Source organism: Scyliorhinus torazame, chromosome 17, assembly GCF_047496885.1.
Source record: "Scyliorhinus torazame isolate Kashiwa2021f chromosome 17, sScyTor2.1, whole genome shotgun sequence".
In the NCBI taxonomy this organism is placed as follows: Eukaryota; Metazoa; Chordata; class Chondrichthyes; order Carcharhiniformes; family Scyliorhinidae; genus Scyliorhinus; species Scyliorhinus torazame.
In genome coordinates this window covers 42,671,368-42,684,956 of record NC_092723.1, presented here as the reverse complement: position 1 = coordinate 42,684,956, position 13,589 = coordinate 42,671,368, and the positions used below count along the sequence as shown (strand labels likewise).

The following is a 13,589-nucleotide window of genomic DNA, read 5'->3' as shown; positions in this document are numbered from 1 at the left end:
GTGGAGGCCGTAGCGGAGGCGGAAGGGAAAGAGTGCCCCCACGGCACAGGCCCGCCCGCGGATCGGTGGGCCCCGATCGCGGGCCAGGCCACCGTGGGGGCACCCCCCGGGGTCAGATCGCCCCGCGCCCCCCCCCCCAGGACCCCGGAGCCCGCCCACGCCGCCTGGTCCCGCCGGTAAATACCAGGTTTGATTTACGTCGGCGGGACAGGCAATTCCTGGGCGGGACTTCGGCCCATCCGGGCCGGAGAATCCAGCGGGGGGGTCCCGCCAACCGGCGCGGCCCGATTCCCGCCCCCGCCCAATCTCCGGTACCGGAGTCTTCAGCGGGGGCGGGGGCGGGATTCACGGCGGCCAACGGCCATTCTCCGACCCGGCGGGGGGTCGGAGAATGACGCCCCATATGTCCACAAAGTTCACAAATTAAGTCTCTGAGGTGGGTGACGAATTCTGGTTGACCGCCTCAAGGGTGGGTCGGGAGCTGCCAGCTGAGGAGCGGGCTGGACTGTGTCAGAGTGAGGAGGATGCAGAGTAACCGGGATCTCTGCATAGTCCATGGTAGGGTCAGCAGGAGGGCGGGGCAACAGTGGAGGATCACGTAGCGAGCGCGGAACGAGACAAAGAGCGCGTTGATTGCGGCGTAGAGTGGAGCCATCCGGTAGACGAACCAGGAACGAGCGGGGAGCCACCTGCCGAAGGACCACAGCGGTTGCAGTTCAGCCACCATCCGGAAGATGGATGCAGACATTGTCATCTGGAGCCAGAGCAGGGAGGTCATGTGCACGGGAGTCATGAGCCGCCTTGTGCTGTGCACAAGACAGCTGCAACTGTCGAAGGACCGGAACATGGTCGAGGTCTGGGACATGAATGGACAGCACCATCGTCCTCAGGGTGCGACCCATGAGCAACTGGGCTGGCGACAGGCCAGTGGACAGTGGGGCGGAGTGATAGGCCAGCAAGGCGAGGTAGAAATCGGACCCAGCATCGGCAGCCTTGCAGAGGATCCGTTTGACTATGTGGACGCCCTTCTCCGCTTTGCCGTTGGATTGGGGGGACAGGGGACTGGATGTCACATGTGCAAAATTGTACCGCCTGGCAAAGTTGGACCATTCCTGGCTGGCGAAACAGGGGCCATTGTCTGACATCACAGTGAGTGGGATGCCGTGTCGAGCAAAGGTGTCCTTACAGGCACGGATGACTGCAGACGATGTGATGTCGTGCAACCGTATCACCTCCGGGTAATTTGAAAAGTAGTCCACAATCAGGACATAGTCTCTACCCAGCGCGTGGAACAGGTCGATGCCCATCTTGGTCCAAGGTGACGTGACCAACTCATGGGGCTGCAGGGTCTCACGTGGTTGGGAAGGCTGGAAGCGCTGACAAGTGGGGCAGTTGAGCACTGTGTTGGCTATGTCGTTATTAATGCTGGGCCAGTGTACTGCCACTCGGGCCCGTTGGCGGCACTTTTCCATGCCAAGATGGCCCTCGTGTAGCTGTTCCAGGACGTGCTGGCGCATGCTATGCGGGATGACAATGCGATCCAGTTTCAGAAGAACCCTGTCTACTACCGCCAGATCATCTCTGACATAGGTGTATATTATGACAGACACCAGCATAGTTGGGGTGAATGGCTTTATTTTGTAGATTCGGCTTAATTCTATTAGCAGAGGACATGGAGATTTTAGGTACCAATGGAGAGATCGTGTGCCCGCATGTCACAGCTATTCATACTTGATCTAGAGCAGCCCAGTCAATGCTCCACTGCCAACAGGTCAAAAGAACTTGGGCGTCAACACTTAGGCGCAGGATCAGAGAATCCCACCCAATGTCTTCATATGCATGCATGTATGAATGGGAGAAACATCCATAATCTGGTTCTTCAGAATATCTTTTACCTGGAAGGAGTGGGGTGGGAATGCAATGTCTAGATGAGGCCAGCTGAAGAGATGAACACTTTCTTGCTGGCTTTGAGATGGAGGGGAACCTATAATGACCATGTTCACTTAGTGTATCACTTCAATTCATTCACACATCCACTGAGGCATCGATAATGCAGGCTGCAGGCAATCTTGCCTTGGTAATGGCTCTTATCCAGATGAGGAGATGGAGGGTCCACCATCAATTGGCACAGGGCCATGAGGAGCAAGGGCCAGAACACCAAGTGGCAACAGAGCCTATTTAAGAGCAAGATGTTGGCTACTTGATGTAGGTGTGAAACTCAGAGACAGAGACTGTGATGTTCTTGAGCAAATTGACATAGGGAGTGACAAGATGTTGAAGGTGTTCACAGGCTTAAAAATGGACAGGTCCGGATGAATTGTGTCCCAGTCTACTGTGGCACGTGAGGGAGGAGATTGCAGGGGCTCTGACTCAAATTTTTAATTCCTCTCAGTACATGGGGGAGGTGCCGAAGAACTGGAGAACAGCTGGTGTGGTTCCACTATTTAAGAAGGGCTGTAGAGATAAGCCAGGGAACTACAGACCAGTGAATTCCATGTCAGTGGTAGGGAAACCATTGGGGAAAATTCTGAAGGAGAAATTCTATCTCCACTTGGAGAGGCAAGGTTTGATTAGGGATAGTCAGCAAGGCTTCATCAGAGGGACGTCATACCTAACAAATTTGATTGAATTTTTTGAGGAGGTGTCCAGATGTGCAGATGAGGGTAGTGTCGTTGATGTTGTTTATATGGAATTCAGCAAAGCTTTTGATAAGGTCTCGCATGGGAGACTTATAAAGAAGGCAAATGCACATGAGACATAGGGAAATTTGATACGGTGGATTTAAAATTGGCTTAGTTCTAAGAGACAGAAGGTGATGACAGACGGCTGCTTCAGTGGCTGGAAGCCAATATCCAGTGGTGTACCACAGGGATCTGTGATGGATCCCCTAATTATTTGTCATTTATATAAACAACATAGATGACTATGTGGGGTTAGGATCAGTAAGTTTACGAATGACACAGAGATTAGCCAGGTGGTTAACTGTGAGATTGGGTGTCTTGGGTTACAGGATGGTCAAATAGACAGAGAAGTAGCAAATGGAATTTAACCCTGAAACGTCTGAGGCAATACACTTTGGAAGGAATAATTTGACATGGAGGTATTCAATAAATGGCATGATACTGTGAAGTTCCAAGGAACAAAAGGACCTTGGCATGTTTGTCCCTGGATCTCTGAAGGTGGAAGGGCAGGTTAATAGTGTGGTAAAAAAAGGCATATGGGGCACTTGCCTTTAATCAATTGAGGCATAGATTATAAAAGCAGGGAGGTCATGTTGGAGTTGATTGGATCTTTGGTGAGGCCACAGCTGGAGTACAGTGTGCAGTTCTGTTCGCCATATTATAGGAAAGATGTGATTGCACTGGAGGGGGTGCAGATGAGATTCACCAGGATGCTGCTGAGTTGGAACATTTAAGTTATGAAGAGAGGTTGAATAGGTTAGGGTTGTTTTCACTGGAGCAGAAAAGCTTGAGGGGCGACCTGATCGAGGTGTACAAGATTATGAGGGACACAGACAGGGTGGATAGGGAGCAACTTCAGCTTAGTTGAAGGGTCGGTCAGGAGGGGACACAGGTTCAAGGTGAGAGGCAGGAGGTTTAGAGGGGATTTGAGGAAAAACCTTTTTACCCAGAGGATGGTGACGGTCTGGAATGTATTTCCTGGGAGGGGGGGTTGCCTCACACTCTTTAAAAAGTACCTGGGTGAGCACTTGGCAAGTCATAACATTCAAGGCTATGGGCCAGGTGCTGGAAAATGGGATTAGGTAGGTAGGTAGGTCAGGTGTTATTCATGTGTCAGTGCAGACTTAATGGGCCAGAGGGCCTCTTCTGCATTGTACTTTTCATCGATTCTGTGAAACATAGACAGTTGCAACAATAAGAATTGACTCGAACATGGGTGTATAAGCGGTGCTCTTGTTCAGAAATGAGCAAAAGGTAATGCTGGAAGCACTCTCGTCTGTCCCAGGACGTGGTTGCTCACATCTGCCAGCTTCTCCAGTATGAGTTGCAGCCACGTACTCTGGGGGAGTAGTGCAGAGCTCTTGGCCTATATTGAGTGAATGTTTGTCTGGGTACCGTTTAAATATGGCTCCAAGACCTTCAAACCCGTCAGTAGGGGAATCCAGAACTAGGGGGTCATAGTTTGAGGATAAGGGATAACCCTTTTAGGACTGAGGTGAGGAGAAATATCTTCACCCAGAGAGTGCTGAATCTGTGGAATTCGCCACCACAGAAAGTATTTGAGGCCAAAACGTTGCGTAATTTCAAGAAGGAATTAGATATAGTTCTTGGGGCTAAAGGGATCAAGGATATGGGGGGAAGGTGGGATCAGGGTATTGAACTTGATGATCAACCATGATCGTAATGAATGATGGAGCAGGCTCAAAGGGCCAAATGGCCTCCTCCTGCTTCTATTTCTATGTGGGGACAGGATAGGCGGCTTCCTTTTGCTGAGCTCCTCATGAAATGAATGAAATGAAAATCGCTCATTGTCACAAATAGGATTCAAATGAAGTTACTGTTGAAAGCCCCTAGTCGCCACATTCCGCCGCCTGTTCGGGGAAGCTGGTGGCCTTGGTCTGCTTTACAAGCCAGCTATTTAGCCCACTGTGCTAAACCAGCCCCTCTAGTCTCCAGAATACAAAATGCCACCCATTAACTGAAAGCAGTAGAAGCAAATTACTGCAGATACTGGAATCTGAAACAATACTGGAGAATCTCAGCAGGTTTGACAGCATCTGTGGGGAGAAAAGGGAGCTAACTTTTCGAGTCTGGATGACTCTTTGTCAAAGCTAGAGAGAACTGGAAATTGGGTCAGATTTATATTGTAGTGGGGGGAGGGAGGGATTAGAGTGGTGGGGCTGTTCCCTTCTGGACCTGTAAACATTTATTCATTTCGCTTCTAATTTCCACCCTTCTATCAGCTTCACATGGTCCATCTCCGACATTTCCCTTGCATTCCTTGACCTTTCTATTTCAATTTCTGGGGATAAATTGTCCACTAATATGCATTACAAACCTACCGACTCCCACAGCTATCTCGATTAAAGCTGTTCACACCCCACATTCTGTAAGGACTCCATTCCATTCGCCCATTTCCTTCGCCTCCATCGCAGCTGTTCCGATGATGACACTTTCCAAAATGGTACTGCTGACATGTGGTGAACAGGGCTCTCAACCGTGTCCGACCCATCTCCCGCACCTCTGACCTCACCCGTTCTCCTCCTTCCCAGAACCAGGATAGGATCCCACTTGTCCTCAATTTTCTCCCCAACGGCCTCCACATTCAAAGAATCATCCTCCACCAGTTCTGCCAACTCTAGCGTGATTCCACCACCAAACACATTTTGCCCTCACTCCCCCTGTCAGCATTTTGCAGGGACCATTCCCTCCTGGATACCCTGGCCCATTCTTCCATCACCCCCAACACCTCACCCTCTTCCCACGGCACCTTCCCATGCAATCGCAGAAGTGTATCACCAGCCCCTTCACCTCCTCTCTGCTCACCATTTCAGGCCCCAAACACTCTTTTTAAGTGAGGCAGCGCTTCACGTGTAGCTCCTTCAATCTGGCCTATTGCATTCGCTGCTCCCAATGCTGTCTATTCTACATTGGAGAGACTAAGTGCAGACTGGGTGACTGCTTTGCATAACACCTCTGGTCCGTCTGCAAGCAGGACCCAGACCTTCCTGGCACTTGCAACTTCACTCACCGTCCTGCTCTCATGTCCACATGTCCATCCTTGGCCTGCTGCAATGTTCCAGTGAAGCGCAGCGCAAACTGGAGGAACAGCATCTCATCTTCTGATTAGGCACGTTACAGCCTTCCGGACTTAACAATGAGTTCAACTACTTCAGACTGTGAACTCTCTCCTCCACCTTCACCTCATTTTTATTTCTATCAATTTATTTTTATTTACATATCTTCCATTGATCTTTTCTTTCCTCACCTTCTGTTTCCCCCCCCCCCCCCCCCCCATCCACTTGGGCCAATTGTTCCAAGTTGCTCTTTACACACTGCTCACCTTTGTGCTGCCATTCACATTTTTTATCTCTTTATGAGCCACTATGATGTTAAGGTGCCAGCGTTGGACTGGAGTGGGCACAGTAAGAAGTTTTACAACAACACCAGGTTAAAGTCCAACAGGTTTATTTGGAATCACTAGCTTTCGGAGAGCAGCTGACCTGTTGAAGGAGCTGTGCTCCATGAGCTAGTGATTCCAAAGAAACCTGTTGGACTTTAACCTGGTGTTGTAAGACTTCTTACAGTGCCAATATAAGCACCCTTCTTAGCCTTAATCACCCTCATTTACATTCCTTTTATCTTCTGTCCTCGACATCTTTGACTATCTCCACCTATCGCTGGCCCCTAACCAGCCCCATCACTCCACCCCCCCCCCCCCCACTACAGTATAAATCTGACCCCATTTCCAGTTCTCTCCAGCTTTGACAAAGAGTCATCCAGACTCAAAATCTTAGCTCCCTTTTCTCTCCACAGATGCTGTCAGACCTGCTGAGATTGTCCAGTATTTTTTGTTTTTGCATTGTGCAGGTCTCAGGCATGGCCCCAGTATTAACATCTCATTCTCCCAGGTCAATTTACATTGCATAACACCCTCGTTTTTCCAAGACCCCGGACTCACCATAAGCAATGCCACAAGTGATCTATATATATTATAATGCATTTTCACCTCAATCTTTCCATCAGCTTGATTTTAGCATCTCCTGTAACCCATTTATAGTCTCACTCTAGGCTGTGAAATTACATGGTATAGCATTTTAGTTGTAATGAAGCACCATACGCGCAAAGGCATGACAATGTTTCTCTGATTTAAGTGCAGGTGTGGTAGTCGGTATTAGGGGTATTACGTTACCCAGGTTGATGCTGTAAGACCATTGGTGTGGGAGGTACCTGAGACAGCAATATCATTGGTGAAGCCTGCCTGCTGGGTCCGCCCAGTAAGGCGGAGTATAAGAGCCTGTGTCTCCCTCGCAGCTGCATTCTGTACCTGCGCTGCTGGGGGAAACATCTAGTCCAATAAAGCCTTCAATTGTCATCCAATCTCGCTTCTGGAGTTATTGATCGAGCATTACAGGGAACAAGTAACCTCTGCTCCAGACCCCACTAGAATATCTGGGATGGAGGGGGATTTAAATGTCAGAGGTAGGAAGCCAGGCCATTGTCGGTGCAAGCTAGGCCTCTGGCATGAAGTGGGTGATAAAGATGAGAAATGTGATGGTCAGTCATTCTTTTCCCTCTTAATTAACAAGGGTCCACATAAGGACCAATTGCACAAGATTTATTAGGAAATAGATTTAGAAATGCAATAATAATTTTTTTTCTGTTTGCCCAACCTTCTCTTGATTTACTTATAGCTTGGCTCCTGCTTATTATAGTAAACAGTGTTCCAAAGTATCTCTAATGAAATGGTTACCTATTCACTAAAATACTTGCCAGACTATGCCATCAGCAAGGCCATAGTTCATATGTCAATCTAATTGGGAATCCTGGGGCGTGTCAATACCAGCATGTTATATTTGTCCTTTATATGTGTTACTGTTTTTAATCAAAATTAAAACAAGCTTTGGTTCAGTGCCTAAGAGCTGGGCTGCATCTGAGTGCAGTGCCCAAATTTAGTATTTTTAATCGCACAATGATATTTTCCTCTTGTTCTTCTGCCTTTAAAAGTTTTTACAGTATTAATTAAACATTTAGGACTGCCAACTCCTGCATTTTTTTGTATGTCTCAGTTTTGCTGTTCTTCTTCCTATTTCCTTTCAAGGCTAAATCTGCTCTACTAAATTTGGTAGTGCAACTGCTTAGGATTCCATGGAATGTCCTCAGCGTACAACCTAAATTGTTAGGCTCTGCCAGTTCCCCCTCCCACTGCTGACTGGCTGTTCATCTAGTTAGCATTCCCAAAGCAGCTTCTGAGTGGTGCAATCTCACGTCAATTATTCTTCTCAATTCATGTTTGGTTGCTGAATCGTATAAGGATTCACAACACTCTGCTTGGCACTTCATCACCTGCTGTTACGGATAGTTTAAGGACGATATAGTTAAGCTATCAAAAGTTGCCAAATTGATCCTTTCTTTTGGATATAACTGAATTTCATTGTAACTGCAAAGTGCTGTTCCAGGAAAAGGTTTTAAACTGGTGCATACAAGCTCACTGTCTTATTGATTTTTTTTGGATAACAATATACAAATATGTCACGATTTAGGAAACAAGAGTACAAAAGGCAGGTGAGCGAGGATCCAGATATTGATAATTTGTTGGCAAATCTCTCCCCGGAGGAAATGCAAGAGCTGCAGATTGAGTTGGATGTCATGGATCCAAATTCCAATGTCGCTGTTGGATTGAGACAGAGAAATCAGACAGAAAAGCAGCCCACAGGATCATATGATCGAGAGGCAATGCTCACCTACTGTGAGAAAACAACTAGGAAACTGATAGAGAGAGAACTATCAATTGACGTGAGTTCATATATGTACATTATTTACAACCCAGAATTTGTTCGGAGTTTGAGTTGTACGATTACATGTTTAGTAAACTATGCAAGGACATAATTGTTTTCAGTTTGTTCAACAATTATTATTTTGAAAGAGCCATTCTTTATGCTCTTCATGAGATTCCTGTAATAAAAACAAAGAAATTCCATTTGTGAAATTTTTAAGCATAGCATCAGAGAGTAAACAGAATTAAACATAAAACATTGTGCAATTGTACATACTTGTCACAACTAAATGCCATTTAATACAGAAAGAGGAAATAATGACATATCACGCACTGTGCCAACTGTGCTCATTGGTATCAAAATCCCCTCTGAATCAGAGGGTTGTGGGTTAAAGTCCCAGTCCAGAGACTTGCTCAAGGTTGATACCCCAGTGGAGTAGTGACTGGGTGTTGGACTGTCAGAAGTACTGTCTTTCAAATGAGACTTTCAATTCAGGTCCCACCTGTCCTATCAGGTGGACATATAGGATTCCATGGGACTATTCTGAAAAAGAGGAGAGTTGTCAATATTTGTCCCATAGCAACATCACTACTGCAGATTACTTGGTCATTATCACAGTAGCTGTTACGGAAGAAGAAAAAAAAAATTCAGCTATTCGGCTATAGTGTACTTCACTCTCCCATTCACCAGTGACCAAATGAAGATTCTTGCAGTTTTAGAACAAGGCCTTTAGTATGAACTATAGCAGGAGCTCCAGGACTCCAGCTAGTGGCATTATAGAGATCCCTGATCCAGGCAATTATACTTTTAGGCTTAGTTACAACAAATTAGCATATACCAATCAAAGGTGTACATCTGTTTCACAATTATCCACATCCATTCACAACTAATAATTAAGTTTACACGATGTTTATATATTTGTGTAGTCACCCAATTGCAATTTGGGCACATCTACTTAATTGCAATATCACCAAGCATGCATTTTCTCTTTTTATCTAATAACTCCCAGACATAGATATGATAAGAATATATTTTGACCAGTGATGTAACAACTCCCTTCCCCATTGTTTCTTGTTATAGTGGACACACATGAGCTACAACAGCGGTCAATTGAATCTTTGTATGTGAATTGTGTAAAAAAAACATTCTCTCTAATTTTGTCCTTGACAGTCTCAGCTGAAACAGCTGTTTTCTCATAACTAATTTCCTGTCTTTGATGATTTAGCAGCTAGCAGCTTGTGTGATTTTTAGTTTGTATCATTTTTAACCCTTTCAGTAGCATTTGTGGGATCTTGCTGTGCTAAAACTGGCATCATATTTCCTACATTACAACAGTGACAACACTTTTTAAAAAATGCATAATTGAATGTAAAGTCCTTTTGGAATATCCTATGGTCGTGAAAAGTATTAGATGAATGCAAGACATTCTTTCTTATTTTAATACCACGCAGATGAAGGGCGACAGGTCACGAGGTGAAAAAATGTTGTTGTTGACTTAAGATTTTTGACAACAGCATCAGTGGGTGGAATTAGCTCATAGTGATTCACTGCAGCAGCTGAATGTTGATCCCAAAGCAGAATCAGTAGAAAAACATATTATTGCTTCAATAAAACATTAAAGTAGACTTTCCATGTTCTCACTGGTGATGAGATACTTCGCAGGCTAATAGTACGCAAATGTGTTCACCAGCCAGTCACATTGCTTTGGCACTTGTTTAATTTTTCTGAAGTACAGTCGTCAATATTAAGAGCTTGTATCCAAAACTTTTTCAGTTGAGGCAGTCAAATGGGGCAATGTTTTAACAGATGTGCAAAGCCTGCAACTCATGGGCACAGCAAGCAATGCAGGTGCAAAAAATCACGTTAACCAACAGTACAAATGAAAGAACACTGGAACTTCCCCTTCACTGAAGTTCCTTCACCTACCTTTACGTCTCTTTTGCTCTGAAAGAAGAGGAATTTATCACCTGTACGAGCTTTGAAACAAATTCCAATGAACATGTGTAATACGGTGGAGCTACACCTTGTCACTATGACTACCTAGGATGTACAGCACAAACAGGCCATGAGGTCCAACCAGTCCATGTTGCCGCTTGTGCTCCACTCTAGCCTAGTCCACTCAGGACTATCTGGTCTGGGCAACAAAAACTAGAAAAGTGTTCCACTCCCCATCATTGACACCTGACGCATGCAATATTCATCATAAAATATAAAATAAGCCTTCCATTATCTTTCTAACTCAAATTGTACACAAACTATTCCTGTAATAGTTCTAACATTAAAAACTTAATTTGTCAAAATGCAATTGCAACATTACTTAATTAGTAAAAGAACAAAAATAAGACCACTTGATTAATAAGCGGATCAGGGGTTATGGGGAGAAGGCAGGAAAATGGGGATGAGAAAAATATCAGCCATGATTGAATGACAGAGCAGGCTTGATGGGCCGAGTGGCCTAACTCTGCTCCTATGTCTTATGGTCTTACGGTTTTACTAATGAACATGTTCACACAGTGGCTGTACTTTATATGTATTTATATGGAAATATTTACCTCACAGTTGTACTTTTGCTTTTCCAATCCGACAATATGCAACCATACCTATAGGATACTGGAAAATCATTGTGACAAAGGCCGATGAAATTGCGAGTGAGTTACACATTTGCCAAGTGGAATAAGCAAAGTGTAATTTAGTTCAAAGTTATTGCAAAATTTCATGTTATACAATGCAGAGACTGTGTGGTATTGTCAATAGAGTTAATAATTGGGTGCTGTATATTTTGGCTATTAGAAGAAAAGTTTGTTTGGATTGATCTTCTTTCAGCACTCGTTGTCGAACCTTGTGGGAGGTAGAAAATATTTATGCTGTTTGGAATTATTTTTAGAAAGATATTTCAGTACCTTAGAAGCAGTCTGAATTTCTGATGGTGAAATTGAGAATACAGTTAAATTTTTCTGTCAATGCTGTTTCAGGACAATGCTGTTCCAGAGTTACTCTTCACCACATAATCCAGTTTACCCCCAGGCAGCGAAGTTGAAAATGACCCCCTTTAAAAGTTATCTAACTTGGATTGTTATTTTAGAACGGAAGGATATGGGTGAAAAGATCATCAGGGAAGATAAGAAATCATAATAAACGCACTGCAGCATAGAGCAATAGACATGTGGAATTGATACTGCTACCTCAATTAATCAGGAGAGTCTAAAGCCTCAGTGAAGCCCATTGTCTAAAAATCAGAAATCTGCAGTTGTTAACCCTTAAAAAAAAAAGTCTGACAGGAGCAGAGAAAAGTTTTCTATCCTTTAATCTACACCTCTACGACTGACGTCAAGAATTCAAAAACTGTGCACACGTGTGTTCTTAATTCAAAGCGTGCAACGGGATATCATCACTAAAAGTTCACACCCCACTTCTGCCTATTGAACTTTCCCCTAGCCACCTGAAACTCTTGTCTCATCTACTTACCTTGAATGCCGTCACTCATTGAAGCATGCATTAAGCTATGGGAAATCTATCGTCAGAGCCAATTTTACTGCCCCCTTCTTCCACACCGTGTCAGGCAGATTCTACCTGAAATGCATTTGAGAAAGTCTACCTTGAACTTGCCTGCGTTTGTGGTAATTACCATAGACCCAGGCATGGCCAGCACTTCACCTGGGCCATACAGATATAAAGCGTTCAGAACTGCAGCTGCTACTTTAGCTCTGGGAGCCCTGGAGGTGTAGTAATGACTGGTAGTGTTAGGGTCTATGCAAGGATAGATATAGGCAAGGTTTGGCGGCATTAAGATTGATAGGCAGGATGAGGGGAAGCATGCAAGTACAGCAAGCAGTTAGGAAGGTAAATGGTGTGCGGGCTTCATTGCAAGAGAACTTGAGTACAAGAGCAAGGATGCCTTACTGCAGCTGTACAGGGCCTTGGTGTTAGCACACGTGCAATATTGTATGCAGTTTTGGGATCCCTATCAAAGTAAGGATATACTTCCCATAGAGGGAATGCAGCAAAGGTTCACCATATTGATTCCTGGGATGGCAGAAATGTTGCATGAGGAGAGTTTTGTTGACTAGGCCTGTATTCACTGGGATTTAGAAGAATGAGAGGAGATCCCATTGAAAGATACAAAATTCTGACAGGTCTAGAGAAATTGGATGCAGGGATAATATCTCAGGATATGGGGTGAGCCATTTAGGACTGAGATAAGAAGAAATGTCTTCAGTCTGATGGTGGTGAACATGTGGCATTTTCTACCACAGGAGGTTGTGGAGGACTGGTCACTGAATATATTAAGATAGATTTATAGACTTCAAAAGCATCAAGGGGTGTGTGGAGAGTATGGGGATATGACATTGTGACAGATAATCAGCCATGATCATACTGAATGGTGGAACAGGCTCGAAGGGCCTACTCCTATTTTCTATGGTTCAATGTTTCATGAGGGGTATTTTGAACTACACTGTTTAAATATATAAGGGAATTTTAAATCTGTAATAGAAAAAACATTTGTAGAATTGCAAAGGCCAGAATTCCTTAAAGGACTTTTCCATAATAATGTAGAGTCTTCATCCTGTTACTGAAAACTGGAAACATAGCATTCCTGTATTCGTGCACTGGTGTCAGGTAGATAATTAGGGAATCCCACCCACTTGCACTTCAAAAGTCAGGAGGGCCTGTTGGGCCCAAGGAGATGATGTGGCCATGAATATGACCAGCAGATTGGCAGGAAGGCCAGAATAGGTTTGTCAGGCTGGGAAGGAGATCATGGAGGGGCAATTGGCCATTGATGTGACTATTATTGACAAGGTTGGGGGCTTGCCAGTTGCTGGGGATGGACAAATGGGCCGGTGAAGGGAGGTTTGAGCTGAGACGATGGGGGGGGGGGATTTTCTGCCGGCATTCGCCGCGGGTTAAAATGGCGATGCTGGCAGAAAATCTCGCAAGACCGCAGGATTGTGAATCTTGGCGGTGAGATCTTGTTTTCTGATTTTCCTCGCTGCTCACCAGTGATGTAATGTGATTCCCACCCAGAAATCGCGGGAACCTCATTTGAATTCAGTTAAATAAATTTCCATACACTTAAATGACTTCCCTGTTGAATGCCCCCCCCCCCCAAATAAAGAACTACCCCCTCGCT

The 13,589-nt window shown here is 45.0% G+C and overlaps 1 protein-coding gene across 1 annotated transcript in view; it reads left to right on the top strand.

The window, feature by feature from the left end:
- Positions 1-8,024: 8,024 nt before the first annotated feature.
- LOC140393844 (leiomodin-1-like) overlaps positions 8,025-13,589 on the top strand; it is a 66,868-nt gene continuing 61,303 nt past the window's right edge. The window contains exon 1 of the mRNA XM_072480366.1: positions 8,025-8,477. Within this exon, the coding sequence (XP_072336467.1) occupies positions 8,211-8,477 (267 nt within the window). The 5' untranslated portion in view covers positions 8,025-8,210. The remainder of the gene's footprint in view (positions 8,478-13,589) is intronic.